The 26,391-nt window shown below is 37.2% G+C and overlaps 2 protein-coding genes across 2 annotated transcripts in view; both read right to left on the reverse strand.

The window, feature by feature from the left end:
• Window positions 1–924: 924 nt before the first annotated feature.
• Window positions 925–22,847, reverse strand: LOC107099763 (ATP-citrate synthase). Its single transcript, XM_015398022.1, has 28 exons — window positions 22,692–22,847; window positions 17,692–17,873; window positions 17,270–17,392; window positions 16,595–16,657; window positions 16,121–16,311; window positions 15,668–15,747; window positions 15,381–15,511; window positions 15,090–15,208; window positions 14,475–14,611; window positions 13,996–14,057; window positions 13,375–13,492; window positions 13,078–13,232; window positions 11,122–11,215; window positions 8,290–8,431; window positions 7,402–7,570; window positions 7,217–7,321; window positions 6,720–6,916; window positions 6,539–6,620; window positions 6,353–6,463; window positions 6,138–6,265; window positions 5,967–6,060; window positions 5,731–5,885; window positions 5,180–5,330; window positions 4,890–5,033; window positions 4,658–4,771; window positions 3,910–3,992; window positions 1,952–2,028; window positions 925–1,864 (listed from the first exon to the last, which is right to left on the reverse strand). Exons 2-28 carry the CDS (start codon window positions 17,848–17,850, stop codon window positions 1,770–1,772), a joined length of 3,279 nt encoding a protein of 1,092 aa, XP_015253508.1. The 5' UTR covers window positions 17,851–17,873; window positions 22,692–22,847; the 3' UTR covers window positions 925–1,769.
• Window positions 22,848–25,323: 2,476 nt separating this feature from the next.
• The window catches only part of LOC107099751 (dnaJ homolog subfamily C member 7-like), a 10,751-nt gene continuing 9,683 nt past the window's right edge, over window positions 25,324–26,391 (reverse strand). Inside the window, exons 13-14 of the mRNA XM_015398008.1 lie at window positions 26,168–26,242; window positions 25,324–26,056 (exon numbers count right to left, since the gene is read on the reverse strand). Of these exons, the coding sequence (XP_015253494.1) occupies window positions 26,019–26,056; window positions 26,168–26,242 (113 nt within the window). The 3' untranslated portion in view covers window positions 25,324–26,018. The remainder of the gene's footprint in view (window positions 26,057–26,167; window positions 26,243–26,391) is intronic.

Here is a 26,391-nt window from a genome sequence, read left to right on the forward strand (position 1 = left end):
ATGCTGCTTCCATCTCTGAATTGGGTGACCTCTGAAGGTGCAGTGGCATTTAAAAAAAATAAATAAATAAATCAAATCCTCTTTGCACTTTTATGACAAAAACAAAAGCATAATTTTCCTTAAAGCTGAAATTCCTCTACTTCATTGTGTTGATCTACAACCCAACACCGCACTACAAATGTTACAAATGTGTGTTTTTAACGTGACAATTGAAGAGGTTTAGGAACTATAAATACCTGATGCAATATATTTGAAATCATTGCAGAAAACTGCTCAACATGAATACAGTAGAAAGGAAACATTTACTTAAACAAAAATGCAAATTGTTATCCTACCCCAGTTGCATGGTACATTTTATTAATATTAATTAACATATGAATAATAAGTCTGTAAAAAGCCATCTATCTAGGTTAAAGCTTTGCCTCCTTCTGGAGGCTTTATTGGACCCATAGATCCCACAGAGTAAAGGGATTGTATATTCCCCTTTAACCTAGAAGGCCTCTGTATTCCAAGATTAAGATGTAATGCCATAATCCCCTTTAGCATTACATTAAGAAAACTTGTCTAAAATATTAAATCCTCCATCATTCAGGGGTTAATTAATTAATTGCAGGTTCTTATCGAGTTGTCACCTTCTAACCAATCTATTTTGAACGGCTCTAAACTGATACCTTATTGATTGCATGAAAAAAAAATAAATAAATACAAATGAATTTAAAATAAGTTCTTTATTATTTTTCCACTAGGTGTCAGCATATTACAAAAAAACAAAGCACTTTTCACAGTGAAATAAAATAAGCAGAATAAAGACCAAACACAGCAGGCGTTACAGAGGGTTACAGACTGGTCAGAACTCGGTTGGATGTCTTTGCATAACTGACCTCTTATGTGTGAGAACTTCCACAAGTAAGGCTTTTTTTTCCCCCTTCTTTCAGTCCCTCGCCTAAAAAGGTATCTAAAGGACTCAATCATGAATAAAATAGTCACAAAAAGGAAGAGCTGTGGAGTCCTCCGAGAAGGGAAAAGAAAATAATTCAGAACGGCAAAACAAGTAAAGCAAGAACAAGGACAGATCAGGCTGTAAACGTAAATGTTCAGGAAATCAGAGCAGATCATTTTAACTCTTCCCCATGTTTAATTCCCTTATTTCATACTGGTGTTTCACTTTTAATACAGATGGTATATGTACACTGTTTTAACAAAAACATTTGACCACACTGCCTTTGGTTTGAATAGTGGTAGCAAATCCAGAGAAGATTAAAAATTGGATTTGTAGCCAAGGTTTGGTGCTTAAAAAACAAAAACAACAAAAAAAAAAAGCTCAATTGAGCATTTTTTAAAAGCCTGACAGACAAACAAATTACAGTTAATGATGGTTAATGTGCATAAGTAGTATAAAAAGGGTTACTGTATTGCTGAGCTGGAGCTGATCTAATATTTTCAACCGTCCATGCAGCCTATCTATCCAGACTGTGAAATTTTACTTCATATTAAGAGTCTATTGATTTCTGTACCATGCATTGGTTTGGCCTTTTCTCTCTCACCCCCCCCCAAAAAATTAATAAGTTACATGTCTAAATTTGTAAAATATCTCAAAAACTAAATCTTAAAATATCCTTCCCCTTTTTTCCCTTCTGAAAAAGTAAAATGAAAAAGTCTAACAGGATCTCTGAAACAGTGAGTACCATGACAGCAGCTGTCATTACAGGAGACGGCCGCCGTTAACACAGACCAAGCCTCCAAGCAGAGACCCCTTCAAGTTAACATGTTTACATGGACATGTGTTCAGGGAGCACATAGGAGATGTCATCCCACGGATGGCGGTAGAGACCCTGTTTCAGCCTCTTCTGATCCAGGTAATGCCCTAATAATGTAAAAGAAAAACTGTTCATCATCCTGTTTTAAATAAATGGGATAGTTTGAATCATGGCAGCGTTTTAATGAGACTCACCGATAAAGCCCATACTACGTCCCAGAACAAAGATTCCATTCAGAGCACCGATTTCCACAAACTCGTCCGCTTCATCCCTGAAGACAGTTTAACATTCAGGTGAGAAACAGCACAGCAAAAAGACAAAAAAAACTGTCATATTGGATACACAGAGTGCATACAACATGATTTTTTCAATGCATACAGCTTTTCAACGAATTAGCAGCTTACAGCAGTGAAATGAACATTACTATTCATAAAGTGCATCAGTGTTCCAGAATGTAGAGTGTATGAGAAAAGAAAAAACAGTTTAAAGTCAAAAGGTGCAAAAAGGCATTGATATGGAAAGGTTCAATACAGTGCAAAATGCAGTAGAACATTGAGTTTTGTTCTTTTTAAAGGGATTAAGAAAACCAGCAAAACAATAAGCCATGTAGTGCAAATATGATGAGTTTTCAACAGTTCAACATTTTGATGGCAGAAGGGGAAAAGCTGTTGCAGAACCTGCTGGTCCTTCAGCGAATGCTCCATGGTGGGGGGGTGTGAGGGGTCACTGATAATGTCATGTAAAGATGAGCCATGTAGACATTCTGCATCTTTTAAAAATAACGCGTTTGAAATTTTTCTCTCCACAGTATGCGTGTTAGGGGAGTAAATAATAATCGTTTTGTATCGATGCATCGATCCAACAGCGGACGATTCGATGCATCGATACGTCCGCAAGAGAATCGATTCATGTTTTTTTTTTTTCCTCCGGTCTATTTTTATCCATTTGCTCCTGGACGTAATTCTCCCTCCAGTGCTGCGGTGGCGCTAAACCTATTTTGCCCTCCTACCTCGCTTCCTGGTTATACTCTTACAGCAGTGTGTTGCAGTGAGCTTGACACAGACATTTTTTATTTATGCTCAATATGGAAGCGTGGTCTGTGCTACACGCTTTGGGTCTAGATACGGCCGAGGCGGTGAGGAAGTGGGGGCGAGTTTAGTCAGACAAGGGAGCGACATGAGGTCTAAAAAGAGCGGAGATCCAGGTGGAAAAAGGGTCCCAGCGTTCTCGCGCACCTCACTCTTCTAGCGGGTCAAACTTCACGAGTTGTTTTCCGCAATCTCAGTAATAAAAACAAAACAAGCCGGCTTCCTGTCTGCAGCACTGTCTGCGGTCAGCTACAATTTGGGAGAGGTGCAGCGGCGCGTCTGTGGAGGGGCGGGTACATCTGGAGCCGAGGTATTGCACTGCACTCATTGCACTGATTTTGTGCAGTACTTTTTGATGCAAAGCCTTGCAGAATCTATAACGCTGGGGTATTATTTTTCAGTGAATGAGGTATTAGTAGGAAAAGGGGGAGTACAACTTCACTACTTCTGTTATTTGATGTGGTTTCTCAAAAAAAATGCTTAACGATATTACAGGTTTCATTGATTTATTTCAAATGTGAAACATTGTCTAGCCTGTAAGGTGTAAAGAACCAATTAATCAAATCGAAGTGCATTCTTGAGTATCGAAAATAATTGAATCGTTGGGTCAGGAAATCGATTCTGAATCGAATCGCCATGATGGATGTGATTTACACCCCTAATGCATGTTCAATGTAAAAAGACTTAAAAGATGAATTTATGTTCAAATTGCCTTTTACTTCTAGAACCTTGATTATTTTTAGTATAATAGCGTAACTCACCCTTTAAGTAATACAAAATGCAAATCAACAAGGGCTTAATAAAACATTTCAGTATAAACACATCTTCAAGAAAAAATTAATATTGCCGACTAATGAATGTCTTCATATCGTTAGAAACCTTTTGCATCATTTTCATGCAGGGCCTCTGGCACATAAATGACTCAGCTTTGATAGAAACCCTGCATTACACCAAAAAAAAATGATGTAAACCGAAATGTGTCCTTGTAATAATATGCAGGCATTACTTTCTGCTACGTTGCACACTATTTTTCTCTGGTTCAACCCCCGATCGTCTTCTCTTACCGTGTGAAGCCTCCGCAGGTTCTAAGCAGGTCCACAAAGGAAACACCAATAAAACCGTCTACGTTTAGGATCAAGTTGGGTTTCTGAAAGGCATAAAAATTATGATTTTTTTTAGAGATAAATATAACAAATATTACAGTAAAAACTTTTAAAGGTTTAAATAGCTTTAAAGCTAAAAGCATCCAATTCTCTGAATAGTTGTATCTGAAATGTTCTAATTAGAGTCACATCATTATAATAATGATAAACTTTGTAATAATAAACTACCTTTTTTGATAATGGAAAGCATGGTTTTTGAATCAAAAAATATTTAATAACAATTAACTTTAAAACAAATACCAGAAAACAGAAGTTTTTAAGACGTTTATTAATTACTCAACTGTCTTCTGTTCAATTTCTTAAATTAATGTGCATTACACCAGATATATTGTGAAAATAATTTTATAAGCATCATTAAGCCATAAAAGATATTTAATGAGTCAAAATAGCTAGAGCCACTTCAGTTTGTGACACAAGATGTAAAAAAACAAGCACAGCATCCAACCTATACCTGCCTATGCTTTATGATGCTGGATAGGCATTTTCCGTTAATTAGGAGACTAACTTTTCAACCTGTGCTAAACTCAACATATTTAGCCAGTTTAGGACATGACATTTTTCTGGCACTTATTTTTGTAAGTCCGAGTCATGACTTTTCTCTTCCCTTAATAAATCCAGTGACTTTTATTGAGATGTCTTGCTGGGGTACCTTGGATGTTGTGATCTTCTCCACTTCTAGGGCGTAGTCTAGCAGCTGGGTTGATGGAAAGTGTTGCTTAACAAAGTCCTTCAGTATCTGCACTCTCATGTCTGGATTATTGATCTGAAAACAAAGCGAACATTCAGTCGCCTTCTGTTTGAAGCATTCAACTGTATCCTTTTCTGTACTCAGGATGGTCTTATTCTCCTCAAAGGGATCGTTAACAATGCATGTTGCTTACTGATTTGACCCTGTGCCCAATGCCCATGATCAGCTTTCCATCCTTCTTCATCTTGTTAACAAAGTCCATGGGCAGCATGCCGCTGTCAAACGCCTTGCTGAACTGCTTTGCTGCAGCATCCAGAGCGCCTCCAAAGCGGTCCCCCTGAAGCATGTAATTAAAGCACAGATATAAGCTGGAAAGAAAGGTAATCAGTGAAAAACTGTACGAGCAATTGCTTGTGACACATTTCAAGTTAAACTATTTCAGTCATCTTATTTAGAGACAGATTGTATGCAAGCAGCACTGACGATGGTAAGCAGGCCGGACGTGAGGCTGGAGATCAGGTCTTTGCCAGCACGAGCACAGACGATTGTGTTGTGAGCACCGGAAACGGCAGGTCCGTGATCGGCAGTTACCATCAGACACATCTCGATGAACTGGCAGGCATAGCGTGGCAACCTGTAGAGAAAAGAAGCAAAAAACACAAAAAAATCATGTTCAACATTCCAGAGTCAAATTAGTCTATGACCTATTTTTTAAGTGTAACCCAAATAAAAAAAAAAAAAAATTGATATAAAATTTGAAACTCCAGATAAACTGATGGGAAAAGTTGGCAAAGGTCAAGATGAGAGGATGGAACACAACCTGGAATTTACTAGATGGTGGAATAAAACTGGTACAAGCCAATAAAACAGGAAAAAAACACTACATGAGCTTCTTAGTTATAAGTGTTCAGACAATCAGCATACTTTTATTACTCTAAAATGCTCTTCTAACATGCTTTCCAGGATGCTTTTCTAGACTGTAGGAACTCTGATGTGAACATTGATTCCTCAGGAAACTGTTAAATGACACTAACCTGCGCTGGAACCAGAGCAGACCCAGTACTCCTCCTATACCCATCTCCTCTTTGAACACCTCTGTGATCGCCATGCCAGCGTAGATGAGCTCCTGGCCTCGCTCGTCACAGATACTCGTCATGAAGGAGGCTGGTTTACGAATCAGACCCAACTCCTGAAAAAGGTTCAGAGAATAGAAGAAGTATTTTAACCCCTAGTGAGTTCAACAATCATTACATTAGGCTGCGTTTCTTACCCGAGCCCAGGAATAATCCATAGGTACAGTTGGAGGAGGAACTTCCTGAGCAGGAATGATTACGCCTTTGGCCACCAGTTCGTCATAAACAGACCTGTTCCATTAGAAACAATTAGTGAAAGCTCATAATACAATTCACTGTTAAAATGTGATATTTGATTAGTTTCCTACTTGATGACATCCCCCAGCTCATCAAAGCTCTTTGGCACAAAAGCTCCAGCTTCCCTCAGCGCCTGGTTCTTGGCCACCGCCGTCTCTGAGGCCTGGTGGGCACAGGCTCCTGCATGGCCAAACTGAACCTGCAGGTGGCAGCATTACCAGGTGACCCCAAGAGTTGGGCAGTAAACACCAAAGCCACTTCCTTTTCTAATACAGCTAGAACAAACCTCTGAGGCAAACATTGTGGCGCATGTTCCAATACACCAACAGACGACGGGTTTGGTGATCCTTCCCTCTTTGATTCCCTGGCAGATTTTGTACTCATCTGTGCCTCCGATCTGAGGGTCAGAGACAGAACATGGAAATAAGAGGCCGTCACAAAAAATGGGAGAGGCCTAGGTAGGGTGACTCACCTCTCCAAGCACCACTATCATCTTAATCCCTGGAGTGTCTTGGTAGCGAAGAACATGGTCCATGAAAGTGGTACCTGGATATCTGGCATAAAAAAAAAATAACAAAAAAAATTAGTTCTACATCAAGTTTCAACAGGATCGTCAGGCTTGAGGAAACAATTTTTAAAGGAGATGCTTGTACCTGTCTCCTCCGATGGCTACACCTTCATAGACGCCATCAGTGGTGCGGGAGATGATGTTGTTCAGTTCGTTGGACATGCCTCCAGATCGCGACACATACGCCACGCTGCCTGGACGGTACAGTTTGGACGCCAGGATGTTGTCTAGCATGCCACCTGTGTTACCAATCTTAAAACAACCTGGCTTGATCCCTCCAACCTGAGATGGCATAAAATAACATGGCAGCTCTATAAGAGTTTCTGGGAGTTTAATGAGAATTCTAAAATAAATAATACTTAGTTATTAAATTATTATAAATTATTATAGTTAAAAAAACTGAATAAAAAAACCCCCAAACCTTATGGAAGAGAAAAACAAAACAAGACCAATGATTGAAATCTAAAAATATTTAACATTTTTGAGGCCTAAAGTTAAAAGTAATATTTCAGACATTCCCACACCACACTCTGTCGTTTTTTTAAACAGGCATGTTTGTTGTTTTTTTTTTAATCGTCGTACCGTTGCAGGTCCGATGATGGTGACGCCTTTCTCATCGGCAATCTTTATCAGCTTCCTGGTCTGAGCCTCTGGGATGCCCTCGGCTATGATGGCAATGGTATGAACCTGAAACATCAGCAGATGGATAGCTAAGATCGATGCCCGTCAGTCTGAATGTTTTGGTTACCTACAGGTTCTTGTGGTACCTGTGGGTACTGCATGGCCTCCAGTGTGCTGTCGTAAGCTGAACGCAGTGAAGCGAAGCTGATCATGACGTCGACCTCGGGGTGCTTTTTCATGGCATCAGCCATGTTCTTGTAGACGGGCAGCAGGATCTCTTTGTGGCCCCAATAGAACTTCTGCTTATGATCTCCACTAAGAAATGCAAAACAGATCAAAATAAAGTCAAACAGATAACTTATGAAAATAAAAATAACTAAATAAGGCAGTGCTTATTGGTTTACACTTTTCCACAGGGGTGGATGTTTTAGATGAGCAGTGCTAAGATTTTCTCACATTGACTCTCGATGTAAAACTGAAAGTTAATAAATTATCCTGCTTTAGCCAATTTAAAGAAATTATAGTAAATCCATTTGTCAGACTTTTCTGTTAAAATAAGGAACATAGATTGAGGCAAAGAATTCAATTCAAATATATCTAATATTTATACATCTTATACCATTAAACCTAAACAATGCAATGAAACAGCTAGCTTCCTCTAATTTATTCAATATTTCCTACATTTCTATGATCCTTGGAAGCATCAGGTTTTGCATTTGTATTTATTTTTATACATTTATAAAAAAAATAGATCTAATCTTTTCATTTACTATAAAATTTCCTTAAAGCATTTATTTAAAATAGCTAGTTTATTCTAACCCATGAAAAATTTGAGCCCCTTTTACTTTTTTGTTGCTTTTTCCTGATCAAAAGCATTTCTTCCTTTCTTTTGCATTGATTTAATTAAAATGTGTTTTATTTTACATGTTGATAGCATGTAAAAACAAGATGACCAAAACTTTGAAGTCTGAAGGCCAAAAAAAAAAAAAATCCACTCAAATGAAATTTAACTTTGAGTATGTGGGTAAACCTACGTAAAAGGGTACACAATGGCCGCCACAGAGGGTTGGTCTCGCGAGCACACGTAGTCAAAATCCAGCATGCCCTGCACGGCACGTGTCTGCATTCCCCAGACGATGGCCTTGGTGTGTTTGCTGAACAGTGTGGTTGCTTTGGCTGGTTGGAAAAAAACAAAAACAAGCAAAGATTCAAATCAAAACTGGTTTAAGAGAAACAAAACCAGTTTTTAAACAGATGGGTCAAGGTAAGTTAGGGAAACTGCAGCACTGGTAGTGTTAGCAAACAGAACAAGAAGGGAACTCTGTCGGAGGACACGCGGAGAAAAATCACACGGCACAAAACTGCAAACCATTTCACAATGACATTTAAACACACAGCAACTTGAAAGACATCAATGATGAGACATTTTGCTAAACAAAGTCCAGTCACCCCCAGATGTTTCTAATTTTTTGCAGAACATCAGGAGTTTACCTCAGTTTATCCACTCAGGGGGGGGTTGAGGGGGCTCAGGCTGAGTCAGCAGGGGAAACAAACACGACTCAGAGCTTATATTTCATTTGTTCCTACAGAATCGGTTTCATCCCCCTTTAAACAGATCTCATCACTGACCTACAGTAATTTAGGTTAAAACTTTTGGTAGATTATTTTTATGACACAACGGTGAACAAGAGCTTTTTGTTTAGTCCTGCAGTTTATTAAATTAGTGGATTTAGGAAAAAAACGATAAAGACTCTACCATGCCAAACACACAATAGACAGAACTTTTCAAATGTTACACAACCAAAACTTCACCAGATGCAGCAAATGTAACCAAACACTGGGGGAAAAAAACCCAAAAGCTTTTAAATGTTCATGTACAATAAGCTTAACACCTATGGCATTTCAAAAATGTGACTCTTCACATACGCTTCCAGTACGGCTGAACGAGAACACCTTTTTTTCCTACATATGCAGATTTTTTTTTGGCATGTTTCACAGCTTGGACTTCGCTGCGCTTTGAATTTAGGTCAACTCCCAGAAGAAATGTTTGAAATTAGAGGTAATAAATAAATAATCATTCTATCATTTAATAAAAATCATGCAACTAAAGGAGAGGATTTAAAAACAAATAAAATAATAAAGATTAATTGGATTTGGTATGAAGATTTTAGTTTTAAGCTTTATTACCCAGCTCTAGATCCCAGTCAGTTTAGATACTTTCAAAATTAGAATGAAAGTCCAAAATCCCATTCTTTTAATAACCCTTAGCTGTCCTACATTGGGGAATGTTTTCCTTTGCATAATGGACTGCTCACTCAGAGGCGCCGGAGAGCAAAAAGCCATCATCTGACTTTAAACTGGTGACCTTCGCAGCCTCTCCCCGACCCCAACACCCTGCTCTCACCACTAGGACCACACTCCCGTTTTCAACACAATAAAAATAAGAAAATTCTGATGTGTTTGACATCAAACATCCAAATTTTAGCAGTCTACTTTATTTTTAATTCATCACTACCACTGCGTGTTGCTGCCAGATATAGTGTTAATACTTATTCTTGGCAGAGGCTACATCAGTCCAAGTTATTGTTAAAGTGACCTAATAGTAACTTTAAAGTAGAGTAATTGCAGAGACTAATACTATTAAAATGTTTTTAATTATGCCTAAAAGATGGGTTGAACTGCAGAAAAGCAACCAGTTTTAGTTAAACTCTACTAATTAAAGAAAATAAAATGATTGAATAATCTGACATAATTCTGATGGAAAAATGATAAAAATAAAATACAACTAGGGCACCCAGTTCTTGTAATTTTCTCTTTAGTAATTAAGGCGGTATCAAACGAATCATCAAAAGTCCATTACTTGTTCTAAATTTCATCGTTAGATAAACGGGATGTAATGGATAAACTTTGCCTTAAAGAAGGCACACATTTTGAGCTGCACTCATCTAAGTTATCAGCTCTGGTGGCTACTAGTTATAAATTAATCTGAGGAGGAATGCAAGGCCTTATGGTCCCTTGAATTGAAAGTAAGACATCAGTTAAGGATAAACAAGAGGGGAGGGGGCAAACAGAGTTTTTTAAAGGGTTGGAGGGGCTGGAGGACAGGTCTCTCACATCCGTCCATACCTCCACTGCTGCACGAAGAAGCTTGAGCTTCTGTGACGCCACAGGAACAGAAATTATGACACAATGACAAGAAAGAAAGAAAAGAGGAATCAGCCAGAGTTGACTGCATTTTCCCTTCATTCACTACAACTCCTAAAATGTAGTGGAAACTGTGTTTCATGTCTGCACACACACCCTTCAAAGCACAGCATAGGAAAGAGCGTGCAAAGCTCAGCTGCTACAGGCCATGCCTCACTGTGCTGCTGCAAAGAGCAACAACTAATAGTTCAATTATGTCATAATAAAGAATATTTCAGCAAGCACTGAGCCATTGACTAACAATAACAGCAAAAAAAAAAAATCTACATATTAATAGCAGAACTTCTATTTGCATAATAAAGTGATGATTTTGACACGTTCGGGTACCATTGTGTAAATGTGAGGCCTGAAACGGCAGCTGACCCAGTGAGAGCATGGCACACCTCTCGCTTACCTTTCCAATCACCTGTGACCACATTCTTCAGAGGCCACAGTAAAGAATGAAGAGACTCTTAAGAGAAACAACGTAATGGAAAAAAATTTAAATAAGGAGAGTTTGTGGAGCAAAATCAGGAACAAAGACGGTCAAACCAAAGAACACAAAAAACTGTAAAGATGTAATTTGCAGGAAAAAGGAAGGGTAAAGGAAAAAAAAAAGAAGCAGAAATGCAAAACAAATTCTAGACAAACTAGAGGGGATTCATAAGTGGGGAGTGTATCACCTGGTGGAAGACCTGCTTTTGACTTCTTAGGCGGGATGACGTCATTTGTAGCTTTAGGTTCAGAGAACGAAGCCGTTCTAGTTGAAGCTGGAGTCTGCCAGATAACAGGAGAAACAAACACTTAATGCAACTAGAGCAAACTGGTTAAAAGAGCAGCAAAAGAGGAGACCTCATGGAAAACTACAAGATTTATGAATTCCTTCAGTTTATAGAAGATACATGGAAAAAGGTTAACTGTCCAAAGATCTCATGATTTAGATAAATAAAAGGAAGATCACTTAATATTTAACAAGTCTGTTCTTGTTCGGACAGAGCAAAGCTGCACAAACCGGTTTATAGAAGGAAACCGGTTAACGATTAAACTTGCAGGACCGGATTTATATCCTGGAAATACCTGAATTAAAACCTAAGAGCCTTTTTCTACATGAAAATATCCAAATATCTTCTCAGGTTCCCAGTCAGGGTATTTTAAAAACAACTTGCATCGAAGACCAAGATTAAATTCTAAGTGCTGGAATTCATATCTACTGTCAGCAAAGACAGCTGCTGAAATTTATTTGGTAAATCTCTAAATAAACAACTCCTAATCTTGTGTAAACTGTTTGCAAATCTAAGAACAGTAATTTACGGTGAAGGAGAGACAGCACTGGCTGCTTCAGTTTCAGGAATAAGTGCAGCTAAAACACCAATCATTAAAATTTACGACATTTAAATCTAGGAGCTCAATTTATTAAGCAGAACTCGTTTTCTGAATTTTTTTTTCTCCAGTAAATCATTAACTGTGAACACAATGAAGTCAGATTAACAAAGAGTTAAAACTGAAAACAAACATGGTGGCAGTATTAACTGCAGCAGATGAAATCATCATGAATATACCTTTGAAAAAAAAGTATTTAACTGAAACTCTGAGCATTAATAAACATCCTAAAATAACTGCCTCCAGCCCTGTAACCAGGATTGAGAACACCGAAGTCGTGTCCTCTGTATTTTCCCGTTTTTTTTAATTATTATTATTATTTTTTTTTTTTAATTCAGGGAAATGTCAATCTATATGATGAAAATTGTTCTGACTTTGATTGGTGTAAAGCTCAGCATGCATTCTCATTTGTTTAAAAAATAAAATCCACAATCACCATGTAAAATCACGTTATTTTAAAACTGAATGGAAATTGCATCCGACATTGCATTCTATTATATTACATAGCTACTTCGCGTAAGTCAGCCGCCCACGGTCTGAACACCATGAGATAGAATAGGCTACCAGTTTTTAGTGGTGGGATCTGGAAATGGAGGCAAGATGAAGAAATCTACACTGAAACAAACTAAACTCAGCTTTGGAAAGCCAACAGATCAGGGGAAAAGAAAGAGAGAAGGAGGTGAGTTCATTTCACCAGTAAATATATCATTCAAAGCAGGACTAGGAAAAGGATGCTTATCGTCCTCAGCAAGCATTTCAAGCAACTGTCACTAGGATTTCGATTTACAGTCGGAGCCTACTTAAAACTACTGAGGCACACGGGGCAAAATAATAGAATGAAATATTTTAAAAAGGCACCATATTAGGATGTTTTTTGTCAAGTAAGATTTATCGCAATATTTGACCTCGGTATTTAAAAATCCTGGTGACGGCCCTGACTGCCTCTATGCTGAATGGGAGAAAATAGAAGATACAGCAGCATCCAGAATGTTTTTGGTGATAAATTTAGGTAAAACACAATCATAATACAAATGCCGACTATGTAATACTGATGTATTAAAGTCCAAGATTTTTCTGCATCATAAAGGTGCTTATGTTGTAAATATTTACATGGTTCTGATTTTATTAATCATCAGATACAGATTGTTAATAATTAATGATTTCAACTCTTTAAAAAAAAAAAAAAAAAACAACAAAAAAACCCCGAGCCATCTAATGGTTACTGCACTAGGAAGTAAAGACATTTCAAATGAATGTACCGCTGCACTGTTGCTGGCATTGAGGAGAAAGTTGGCAGTGTGGGCGGCAACTGGAGGCAGATTGGGGATTTCTCGGTGGCCCAACGCCATACCAACGATGGCCGTCATGTGGGTCTCAGTTCCAAACACATAAATAGGAATGCCTGTTGTTTTTCCTATACAAAATAAATAAAAAAAAGTTTGGTTTAAATAAAACTAAAAAAAGAACAATACGATCAGTTGTTTAACAGCTGAATGCATACAGTAAAATGTTCCAAACTTGACATAATGCAGATATCCTTAAAGAATTTCACTCACCTACTTCCCCCATCACCCTCAGCCCTTCCTGATAGTTGGGTCCACCTCGCCGCACAAATATGGTGACCTCATGCTCCTTTAGAGGACCTTGGTAATCTTTAATGGCCCTGACGATGCCCTGAGGGTAGAAACAGGGAGCCAATATGAAGCACTAAAATATATCTTAAGGTGAAATCTGCTTTGAAACAAAAGGACCTATATAGTTTCAATTATTGCTAATAAATATATTTGAGCAGAGATCTTGAAAGATTAACTTCTATCTGCTGCAAAGCACTAAGGAATATAGTCATAATTTTTACAGCCACATATAGCTCTTCAAATTCAAGAGCAAGAAACATGTTACTACCTGAAGATCTAAACACTCAACTTTACATTTCAGAAAGGAAATCAATATTAAAATAATGCCAAGTCATTAATATTATATCTTTCTCTTTTTATCACCTTTCAACATTATTGCCTCAAACAGATATAATTTTAACAAACACAAAAAGGAACCTACTTATAAAGTGAAGGGAAATAGCTTACCATATTATATAAAAATCCATTTTTCTTTTTTTTAATAAGAGACTTCCTTCAGAATTCAAATAAGCAATATTTCCTATTCAAGTTAGCATTTTTTACCTTGAAGGTAGCTGCTACGTTGGTGAAGTTTGCAATACTTCCTCCTATGATCAGCACTTTTCCTGTCGGGAAAAAGAAAGAAAGATTTTGGTGTAATCTCAAGTAAAATTCAGATATCAGCAGCATCCATGTCGTCGATATTGGAAATATTACATTATAGCAAAACAGGCATAATGGCAGAAAATAGGTTCCACATCAAGAAGTTAATCATTTAAAATACACTGTTTCCAATCCACAGTATTTATGGCCAAAGAGATTGAAAGATCAAATTATAAATGAAAGAATAAAACAAAAACTAATCCGTTAAAAATAAGTTGATAAAACCAGAAGAGGCAACATTTCTATGTATTAAAAGCCAGTCTGAGTATTCAGCTTTGATTTAAAAAGGCTAAATTCAGTCAAAGTTCTGATGGAAGCCGATTTAACCCAAACACACACACACAAAAAAAATAAATAAATAATGTTTTGTCTGTTCTCACCTTGAGGATGTTTCTCACGTGTCATTAGAGACAGGATGGTTTTTGCGTAATCATAGGTCTGCTGTTCACTCGGTGCACCAGAATACTCTCCATAGTTTGCCAGCTCGTCCACACCACCAAGGTCACAGATTGTGTCGCTAAAATACAACAGTAGTAGGTCAGAGTCTTAATTGAAGTGGAGCTTTAGGTTACTTATTAAGGGAAAAATAATTAGGGGAAAAACAAGGGCTTTGTGAGCAGCCTGCTGTTGCTACGACTAATAAAGATGGTGCAGGCACCGTGAGGGGCGGTGGAGTTACGTGACTAACGGAGAGCAAAAAGTAATGATCATCTGTCAGTTAACTGAGTTCACTATAAAGTCCACTTTATAGTCCCCGCTCTATTTAGTGATTGAGGGATTTTGGGATTAGGGCGGACGTTCAGACACAGCCGACAATTTCAAAGCGATGTTTGCAAGTTCAAAACTTGTCATACAAGCTTTGGGTGTTTTCCCTTTTATGGCAAGGACACAATGTAAAACATGAAGAGCTGTGTGTGTTTCTACCTAAGGTGGTTAAAGCAGTTCTACCTGGAGATAAACATGAGTTTGTAAAGTATTTAAATTCACTGAGCTACCTGTAGACCACTGAGGCACCTCCTCCAGCCACCATGGTCCAGATCCTGCCTTGTGGGTTCAGCAGGGTCAGCTTCAGACTAGCACCACTCTTTGCATCCAGATCTGCGATGTAGGCTTCCTAAAATTACAGTCATCAGGTATCGAGGGGTAAGACTAGAGATAAAGGTTTTAAAATTAAACGGATCAAATAAGCACCTGACATTATATAACTCACTAGCTAAATCATGATTTATAAACAATGAAATTAAAGCAATGAAATGACCCAAGGAATAGAAGAACGGTGACCTCACCTCTGGATAGGCCTCTCTGCCAAACGGTGGAGGAAATTCCACATCACCCCACTTGGCCTTGCAGATAAAATCTGCTGTAGCGTCAATCTTGGCTGCCATGTCGAGGACGTACACTCCATCCTTTGTAAGCACTGGTTAGGGGAGGAAAGTAGATTTTCTTATATGAATACGTGTTCACCAACTGTCACAGATAATCTAGATTAATGAATGAATTAATAACCCATTTGGTCCATACTACTGAGGGATCAAATAGGTTAATAGCAAAGCTGCAGATAAAAGATCTTTACCAAGTGGGTTGATCTCCAGGTAGGTGAAGTAGAGGTCCTCATACAAGTTGAAGAGCCCCACAATAAAATTGGCTAAGACCCTGTGAGATGGAATAAAGTCATGATCAGTTAAACATTGCGTGTATGAGATAATAATCCGCTTATCAGAATGAAAAATACATTTTTGACCAAAAAATATATCCCATCTCATTCAAGATATACTACATGTCATGTTCCTGAGATAGATGTAGACAAAAAGGATATCTTTTCTTTAAAAGGAAGTGTCTCTAAAGCAAAAAGGAAGAAATGCAAAAAAGGAAGGAAATAGCTAAAGCATGAAGTTTAAGTTTAGCTGTGCTTAGTATCAGAATAGTAATCTAACTAGAACTCTGCATTGGTCCAGAATCCCCTCCTGCCCACAAAATAAACTTTGGCATTAGATATAAACTGGAAGCAAACATAAAGACTCCGTACTCCTTCTTCTCATCAGAAACGTGTGTGAGGAGCTGCTCTTTGACTTGGGCGTCACTCAGTTTGTCGTTCACGGCGACCATCAGCTTCTGGGCCTTGGAGTCCACATCACCCACCTCCACTCCACCTTCGTGGTGGAAAAGTACCTGGTCACCCTCACGTGTGGCGTAGATGCACACATAAAACTCTTCATCCTGAACGAGTTAAATGTGAAGAAAAACACATTAAACCTGTGTTTAGACACGGTGTGACGGTGCATATAGACATTTGTAGCATAATTAGCCGTTTGTTCAGTTTAAAGTAAATAAAGTATATACAGATACGAATGTACTAATTGGTTATATATATATATATATATATATATATATATATATATATATATATATATATGCACGTTTTTCTGTACGCATCTTCTTAAGCACTTTCATCTGTGAAAATAAGCATGATTTGGTATTCAGAGTAACCAGCATTAATTACCTGTGCATGTGGAACAAATGGCTCAATAAGGAAGTTCCTCAACACACCTTTTGCCCTTCCCACCTATTAAAGACAGAAACATTTCAGTTAGTTCAACCTAGCTAGAAAGTAAGTCAATTAAACACGTTCAGGAAGTAGCACTCTATGCTTTGAAAGGAAGCAGGAGACGTGAGATTCTTAAGTTAGCTTGGAGTTCAGTGAAGGGCAGTATGGCTTATCCAAGTTTCTGGTGGATTAGAATAGACCATTGTCTGAATAGAGACAAAAAATCCTTTAATATATCTCAAATAAAGCTAATACTGGGTCAAAAAAGTTTAATGTAAGGATCTACAATCTAAGGAATTTATTAATGCTACCATGTTTATCCCTTTTATTAGACAGCCTAGGATACCAACTCTAATCATTTAAAAATACATTTCACTTATATAGTGTGACTTCACCTCTGTTCCCATTATAAAATGAAAGGTTGCTCATGTCAGGAGGGTTAAACTATTCTGAATATAATGCCTCCAAAAGATAAACTGAAACCAGCTAAAAGCAATCCAACCAGTCTAATCAGAATATTTCATTCATTAATCCTCATGATGGATTTCCTGTATTTTTAATTATAGCCAAAAAATGCAAACATTAAGTTAGTTTATCATCGATGCAAAGCAGACAGAAGAACTGACTCACTGTGGTTTCTTTCATAAGGTGACCTTTCAGCCATTCTTTGACTCCCTGGAGGTCCAGGTTGATGCCCACCAGTCCCAGCTTCCCACGCCGTTTAATCAGCTGATCCGGCTTCACCACCAGCCGCTGCAGGAAGAACAAGTATCATCAAAGAAAAGGTACATCAAGTCACTAGACCTGTATGAACAATTGTGAACCATCTTGTGTGTGTGCATATATATATATATATATATATATATATATATATAAATAAATAAACAAACAAGTCTCTAAGTGCTTCATTCCAACAGAATGAAATGTGTTTATACACAAACTGGCTTAAAGTCCTGTAAATTATGGACACGAGATTGAGGGAGCCTTGTGACTTTAATAGCTGACGAAACAGAAAAGAAGAAGGCTCTTGAACTTGTGAGGAGTGAGCTTACCTCAGTCAGCAGCCATGGGTGTTCCTGTGTGAGACGGGCCCAGTCGGTCTCTGGGGTTACGTTAGCATAGCGTAAACTGTTCTGAACGGGAGCTGATGTGGAAATGTATTTGTACAGGAACTCCTTCCCCGTCTGCTCTGATATGGCTTTCGCAGACATTGTATCGTCGGACAGCAGAGGACCTATAGGAGGGGGAAAGAATAAAAACTACTAAGTTTGCAGAGAATTAGATATTTTCAACTGTGAAAAAAACCCAAACATTGTCACTCTATCAGATACCAAGTCTCTAAATAAAAAAAAAAAAAATCAATACTAATAGAATTTCTGTGCAAATAGAATTCAGAAGTACAACAAAACTGAGCGGAGCCTTTAAATCCACAAAGTATAGTTCAAGTGTTCTCAAATTAAAGCTAATAAATCAGCATTTACACTACAGTGTCCCACTGATAGTTAAAATTTAAATGCTGCAGAAAGCTTAGCAGTTTGCAGAGCTTTCAAATGTTTCATTCTCTATGCATCTTTATTCACTATAGGCGGCAAATTCTTAAATGCATCTACAGGTTCTCCTTATTTTTGCCCTCAGAGTGTTAAAGCCTGATGGTTACTGTAGAGCACCCAAAGAAGGCTGAAAGCCCCATACACTGTTACTTTGGGAGGACAATCAAGACCTAAGTCCCATAATGATTCCCTGGTAGTACAAGCTGACCCCCACTCCCTAAAGAATGAGGGTCTTTCTTTTAGTCACATGACTCAGGATGCACGGCAACATATGGGGAAGGGGCCACACAGTGTCTCTTTATAAAAAAAAAAACAAAAAAAAAAACAAAACTGTATTTTCTGATATCTCAATAAAAGGACAAACTGTAGGCATCAGACCAAACATTTTTAACACTCATTTAAACAGTCAGAGAAACCCTAAATATTTATAAAACCTGCTAGCTTCTGGACAAGTTATTATGAGAACTGAATTTTGTTTGTCTTCTGTTTTATTCCATTAGAATAACCCCTACAAATGTGGCATCAGTGGAAAGCCTTTTACAGGACAGCGGGACTACTATAGATTGTGATGACTATGTTTGCATCATGTCTCTTATTAAAGGATGAAAATTAATTGTCGGGTTTCAGGAGGCAATTAAACTGCCCTCATTTTAAAACCAGGAAGTATTATTGCCATATTTCAACTAGAAGAATGTTTTAGCCCACAGAAAATCCACTGACTAAACTAAGATGGTTGTATGAGAATACTTAAAGCCTGAGGCTTATTTAAAAAAAAAAAAAAAAAACTGTGATGAAAATGAGCAAATAAAACATGGAAAATATAGATTGTCCCCCAAATTCTGACAAAAAGGTCAAATTAGGGGATTCAATTAACCAAGAATTTTATGTTTTAATTGGAAAAGTTTTTTTTCTTAGTTCAGACAAACTGACAAGTGCATAAAACACAACTTTAAAAGTTTAAGCAGCACAACAGTACATTTACATCCTGTTGAAAACAACAATCTCCTGTTCTTACAGACCTTATATCTTCTTATTTGAATGTCTTACATTACTGTAGTAATTTATGTCTCAACTATAAATCCTATGCTTTGCTATTGACACTGTAGCAAGCCACCTAGATTTGATCTATTGCAGCATATCCTCCAAGCCTTCCTCCTGATATAAGAATTAAAATAAAACAGGAAATTGGGTCTTTTATCATTTGAAACACTCATACCACTATAAAAGATAAGAAAAAAAAAAATACAATGTCAGCTTTTTTTCCTCCAACAAAAGCAGCAAAGCATTAATCTGGACTTGAGGCCCATTGCAACAAAATTGAAAAACTGGTTTAGTGCAACTTTGAATAATCTAATAAATAACTTAATCATTTATTTTTTCTGTCTCCAAAAAGGCAGCAGGAGGTTGCTTGACTATTTCTATTTGATCAGGGCTCGCAATCCGTCTTATTTCATGCCTAAATGGGGATCAGTTCTAAAAATCCATGAAAACAAGATGTAATAACATCACTTTCAGAAACTAGGTATTTTTATTAATGTATAAATAATATTTGATTTTTTCTTATGTTGACTACTAATATAAAGAAATAAACTAAATTGAAACAGCTGGAATATATGGGAACAGATTGATTTCTTTAAGGGTATGAAATAGTGGTAAAGTTGGAAAAAAAGTGGGCATAAAATAGAAGTCCAAATTATAATCCACTGAAATATCTTACTCCAATAAATTTATTTGAACCTTTCCCCTCCTGAAATTAAACATTTTGATCACCCCGATGAAGAAATAATCTCACATCATGAAGGAGATGATCATTACTCCCCCAAAACGAAACATTTTGCCTTGAGATTCCAGTTTTCATCAGCAGCATATCCAACCTCTCCCGTTTGGCCAGACAAACCAACAGGCAGTGATACAGACTGCTTTAGGCCCAGTTCCTCAAGTTTACTGCTCCAATTTAATGACATCATTTGGTGACTAGCAGGGCAAAGTCTAAAAAAAGTTTAAACTAGTCCAACACTTACCAGGAAGTTTTTATGACCTACTTAAATAAATTCAGCTTCTGTGTCACTGGTAATATTTTATGATGACTTAATAGGAGCTTCTTTAAGAGTAAGTTGGGGTAATTTTAACCTAAAGAAAATTACTTCTGTTAAGTATTTAACCATTAAACTGTCCAACTATAAAGGACAGATGACCCAGTTTTCAAACCCAACATAATCAGTGTCAGACTATTGTCTAAAACTACTAAGCTGTGAAATCTGTCCTTTTTTTTCTGGGGTAGAAACCATAGAAGAAGAGAGGGTCAGTGCCTGAAACTCATGGATGCCTCAGTGCTTCTTCTCCAGCTGCATCACGAACAGTGAGGGCTTATGAATGAGGCTCCTGAGCGCAGGGAAGTTATAATATGGAAATTCAACAGACATTTGCTGCAGTTAAAACATCTTCTTAGCTCCGTTTAAACCTCTTCTTCGGTCCGAGTAAATTTGCGACTGGTAGAAGCCGCTCCAGTATTTCAACTGCACCCTTATTACAGACTTTACAGTAAAAAAAAACAACTTCTAAAGCGTGTAACGGCTTCCTGTTTTCAAAATAAAAGTGTACTTTTTGAAGCTGAGAAGTTATCGAGCTAAAATGTTCATACATATACATATATATATATATATATATATATATATATATATATATATAATTTTTTTTTTAATAGTTAGAAAATTTTAAATGCAAAAATTAAAGGTGTATCTCATGATCCCAGTTGATTACATGACATATAAGCTATTGATCTAAAATGGTAATATTTTGATGTAAAAAATTAATAAAAAATAATTAAAGATTTAAAATCTAAAAATGAAAAGTCTAACTTTTGAAGCCAGTGGGGTTTTATGCTCCCACACTGTTTTTGGGTGAATCGATTACTTGACCTGGAAGCTGTTGAACAAAATGATAATTTTATATAAAAATTCATAAAAAGAGAGCAAATTTTAAAAGTAAAAATAAATAAATACTAAACAGTCATACTGGTCGCCTGGGACTTCCACTGGAAACAGACTTAGCAAACTACTGCTTTCCCTTAAAGAGGCACTGGATAGTTTGCAAGAACACCTAAGGAAAACCAATAATCTTTTTCCATTGCCTCTCTAAATTCCACCAAATCCCCACAAGCCAGCAAGGTTTGTTGAGACTCCTTCAGCTTGACAGCATCCCTTAATGCTGGTGTCCATCACTAGGTTGGGGAATTGCCACCACAACAAGCGCCGGAGACCTTACGGTCATGGCTATCGACGCAGAAAACATGGCCTACCAAGCCTCCCCAGCAATCGGGGTGAAGCTCTGCTGGAGGCACCTCCCTGACCAAGGGCTCCACCAGACAAGCAGACCCTCACTATTCACTTGGGCCCGCCAAGTCTGTCCAGCATCCTTCCCTTTCTGCATATTCAACTCACCACTAGGTGTTGATCAGTTACAGTTCCACCCTTCTCCTTGTGTCAGGTGCACCGATGGACATCCTTATGCTTGAACATGGTATCTGTGGACAATCTTGCCAGACAGGGCAATGTTACTTCCCTTGATTGATTATTATTATTATTATAATTGTTTTTGTTTTGTTTTGTTTTCTCCTTACACACATTTTATTTTTAATGAAAATAATTGTATTTTCGCTCAAGAGCTTCCAGGTCATGTGATCAATGGATTCACAATCCCTGTGAGATCATAGTACTTCAACAGCTTAAAAATTCCCCTTTTTTATTTTTTGGATTTGAAAACCCTACACATTTTTAAATAGTTCTTAATTTTAGCTTAATAGCTTCCAAGCATTAGAAAGTACACGTTTATTTTGAAAACCGGAAGTCAATACGCGCTGTAGCGGTTTTCTTTCAGCACTTTTTTCTTTTACTGTAAACTCTATAATACGGGTGCACTTGTGGTACTGGAGCGGTTTTCTGTGATCGCAGAGTACCCGGAGCGAAGAAGAGGTTTAACCGGAGCAAATAAAAGGTTTAAACGGAGCCAAAAAGAGGGTAAACGCGAGCGAATTTCTATCGAATAGCCAACTTAAAACCAACTTCACTGAGGTGGCTCCTGTACGGTCTACCACACCCACTCCACTGACTCACAAGGCAGCCAGGCAAGTCCAGCGACCAATTTAGCCTTTCTAATACAAGTTCACAACTGAATAAGCTACGAAAGCTACTGTCAGTTAATAAAAAAAGAAAGAAAGAAAAAAAAAACAGAAGCTGTCGTTTGAGGAATATCTCTTAGATCTGGTTGGCTTGCTTTAGCTGCAAATGTGAGCAATTGGCTTTTTACTTTCCGCTTTAAACCTCAAAATACCAATAAAAAGGACCAAACACTGGATCTCTGTTCGTGTCATTGAGTCTGGTTCTCTTTCAAACTTCTCAGCATCCTAATTCATACAACCTCAAGTGCAGGCAGGCTAGCTAGCATAAACTACTAAATTAAAGCAAAAGGTTGCGTTTGTAAAATAACCAGTCAGCAGTAATTACCTTGTGAATAAACGTTACACCTCTTTGGAGTGAAGGATTCAAGCCTCTGGACCAACTAAGGCAGCTTTTCCTGTCAGTTCGCCTTATAGCCGGAGACAGTTTCAGCTAGCAGCTCTAACCGCCTCACTCTCCTCCTGTCGCACCATAATCTGCCCACCGATTACACGTCTGTGCCCGCCTCTGATTGGCTCAATGAAGGTCACGTGGTGACGTGAGTTCCACGCAGGCCATCATTAATTACAAACATTAACTTTGAAATTCAAAATTATCAGTGGAAGGTAAATAAATATGAAAAAAAGGAGGTGACCCACTTTGTAAGGACTTTGTGTTTTATTTATATTCACCTTTGTCTAAATTCGGTGAACAAATGTAATACAATCTAAAAATAGTGACAATGCGACAGCTTCCTCATTGAAAGTGTATAAGTTTTTTTTTTTTAAAGGAAAGGTAACCTAATAAATTTTTGCATGATTACATATACATTGTGTTAATTTTCAATGCCAAAATACAAAATACATACAGGTTATTTTTTTTTCTCATCTGTTTTTATGTTATGTATGATAATGTCTTATAATTTCTTTATACACTCAAGGGTTGCAGTGTATATTGATCTTTTATTTCCATAATTTTAATTATACATTAAAGATCTCTTTGGTCTCTTTCTCTCTGAAAACTTTGTATTTACTTTTTTTCCCCCACAATATTAATAATTTCAGAGGGGGCCCACTTGAATTGGCTTAGCTTAGAAGAAAACAGAAATAATTGTTCATCATTTCCTGAATTTTTTAACTAAACAAGATTTAAAAGAGAAACAAACAGCTTCCTAATATCAGATTGTAACATAATCATAAAAAAAGTTCTATTTTATCTTTTATTAAGTAAACTTAACAATTCCTTTATTTATTTATTTTTTTAACTTTAATCTACCATGAAAACAGATTTCATAGTATCCTCTCTCTGTTTATATAACAATTTTTGATTGATAATCTGTTAAACTTCAAGTATTTATGGGAGACGCCCAATGTGCTCCTGCCTTAAGCCTGCTTTGGAGATTACAGTCATGCTGCCAATTCTGTTTAACTGAATCATCAAAAGAGGTGCATTAAAAGCAGTGTGGAATTTAATCACCAAAGGCAATCAGGTGCTGTTTAGGAGGAAGGCTGGTAGATGTTGGTTAAAGTCCTTTTCTAAGAATATGTGAGTAAAGTGAGTCAAAAAATATCTGCTCACTACAAAAAAGGTTAATTGATGGGAAGGAAAACAAAGTGTTTTCAGATTATAGTCCCATCACTGCAAACTGTGTGCTTGAGCCTATAATTCACCATGAAACAGAATGAAAAGAGAAAGCTACATTTGTTGACCTGAGTTTATTTTTTCCTTGGCTTTAGAGGCTGCAGACCAGGTAACCCCTAATCATTGAATTTAAGCCACTTTACCCAAGGAACTATTGTAGCTCAGGTGTCCTGGTGGGAGGAAACTTTTCAAAATATGGCTTCATGCCCATTTCATATCCGGAATCTTAATATCGTTTAATTAAATAAACCAAATGGAAGTCATGCTGCAATAAGAAAATACTTTTAAACTGAATGTCTCCACAAAACAAAGACATGGTCTACTTTAGAATGGCCAACTCAGCAGTTTCTGAGGAATAAAGCAAGAAATGCAGAGAACTGGGGACTGTCATCCAGTTATTCTCGACTGAAATACCAGCACACACGTGTCATGAACTGATTGATGTTACTCAGATGAAAAGAAATTTAGAAGCAATGGCCGTACGTTTGAACTTTAGTTTTTGTTAAAATGCTTACACTATTAAAACTTTAGGCAGTAAAACTGTTAGCTCATCCAGTAAAGGTGTGCGTTTTCTTTCTGAGGAGTGATAATAAAAATCCAATTCACCTTTCAGAATGTTTTGCTTTAATATATTAAGTTAAATTTGCATATGCATCAAAGTTAAAGCCATGGTTATTTTAAACTTTACTAATTTTAAACAGGGGTATATTATATTATATTGACACATGCAAGGCAACTGTTTTATTACTTAAATCTACAAAAAAAGAAAACAGTTTAAAACTATGACAGAAATTGAGACAAAGTCCAAATTTACAGTAAAAGACGACCTTTTATTTCAAAAATTAAAAGAAAAACAAAACAATTATATGAAATTATACAAAGACTGGTGGCAAAAAAAAAAGACTTAAACCTACCATTAACACCAGTCCAAACAGGTGGAACCGGTAAGGGAAGGGTTGCACTGAACAAACGTGCATGACAGGTACTCTGCTGGAGAATGACGGTGAGCAATGGCATGAAACCAAACCCTCAGATCTTTCACTTTAACAGCATGAAGACTTTATGTGCAAAATCTAGTTTTGCCCCCCCCAAACAAACACTAAAACATGTTAGAGCTGGATGATTTCAGACACTAAGTGGTTAGCTGAGGGGTTAGGTCTGTGACCTTTAACTAATCCTGATAAGGCACCACTTAAATTTAACCGAGACAGAAGGACTGATGGATGAAATAGGAATGGCTTATATTGATTTGCATGGGGGGTGGTATTTATTTTGGCTCATCTCAAAAAAAAAAAAAAAAAAAAAACGCAGGGGGGGGGGGAAAAAAAAGACAAAAAAGTTTGATGCTAAAAAAAAATAAACAAAAAACAGGAAGACGGGATCCTCAGGGATTCTGATGCATGTGTAATAAATATCAACACTGAGGAAAGACACAGGAAAATGCACTGGATTACATTCTGAGTCAAATATATAAGATGCAACATAAAAAAAAAAAAAAATGAAAAGGGAAAAAGTTTTGGCAATAAAGCCATTTAAAATCCAGGAACGGTGATGGCTTCCAGACGCCCTGAGGTCAGACTGGGAGAGATATCAACTGGAAAACCTAAACATTTACACCGCTTTTAGCATTTTCAAACTAATCCCAACAATCCACACTCATCCCTGACCAGCCTAATAAAGCCTGAGGCAGTTTTAAAATCTCAAACACATGTAACACAAGGTCAATATTAGAAACTGCAACATGCTAATGTGAGCTTTTACAAAAATCTTCAAAGATTCAAGTGCCTCTGTTAATAATTCACAAAACCACAACCTATAATTTACTTTTTCCAGAGTTTCTCAGCATCTGCGGAGGGAGTAATTGGAGAATTGGGTGCAATAATAATAATAATAATAATAATAAAAAAATGCTAATTAAAAGATCAGTGGGCAGATACTTCAACACACTCAGGAGTATGAGTATCACAAGGTGACTGGGTCCACATTTATCTACATTGCAAGGAGAGGTTTCCCTTCCACTCGTGCTCATTTACGTTAACCAAACTGGAAAAAGAAATTTCCTGGTCCTGAGTCTGTGGAAAAAGAGAGGAAAAAAAATTAAACAGGGAGTAACTACTTGATCTGTTTTATGGTTACTCAAACCTAAAAAAAACAAAACCAAAACAAACAACAAAAAAACATACCAGGGCTGGAATCGAAACTGAATCCTCCACCATGGCCACCAAAGAAAGCCCTAAAGATGTTGTTTGGATCAATATCTAGGAAAAAAAGCACAACAAAACAAAACAGGTTGAGTTGGAGCTACTTCTACAATTGAACTGGAAAAACATTTATTATATCTTCAGAGAAATTCCTGCAGGCAGTTAAATCTGCGCGCTTGTGGCGCCCTCTACAGACAGAATTAAAC

This window comes from Cyprinodon variegatus, unplaced genomic scaffold (assembly GCF_000732505.1).
Source record: "Cyprinodon variegatus isolate N-32 unplaced genomic scaffold, C_variegatus-1.0 Scaffold904, whole genome shotgun sequence".
NCBI classification, from domain to species: Eukaryota; Metazoa; Chordata; class Actinopteri; order Cyprinodontiformes; family Cyprinodontidae; genus Cyprinodon; species Cyprinodon variegatus.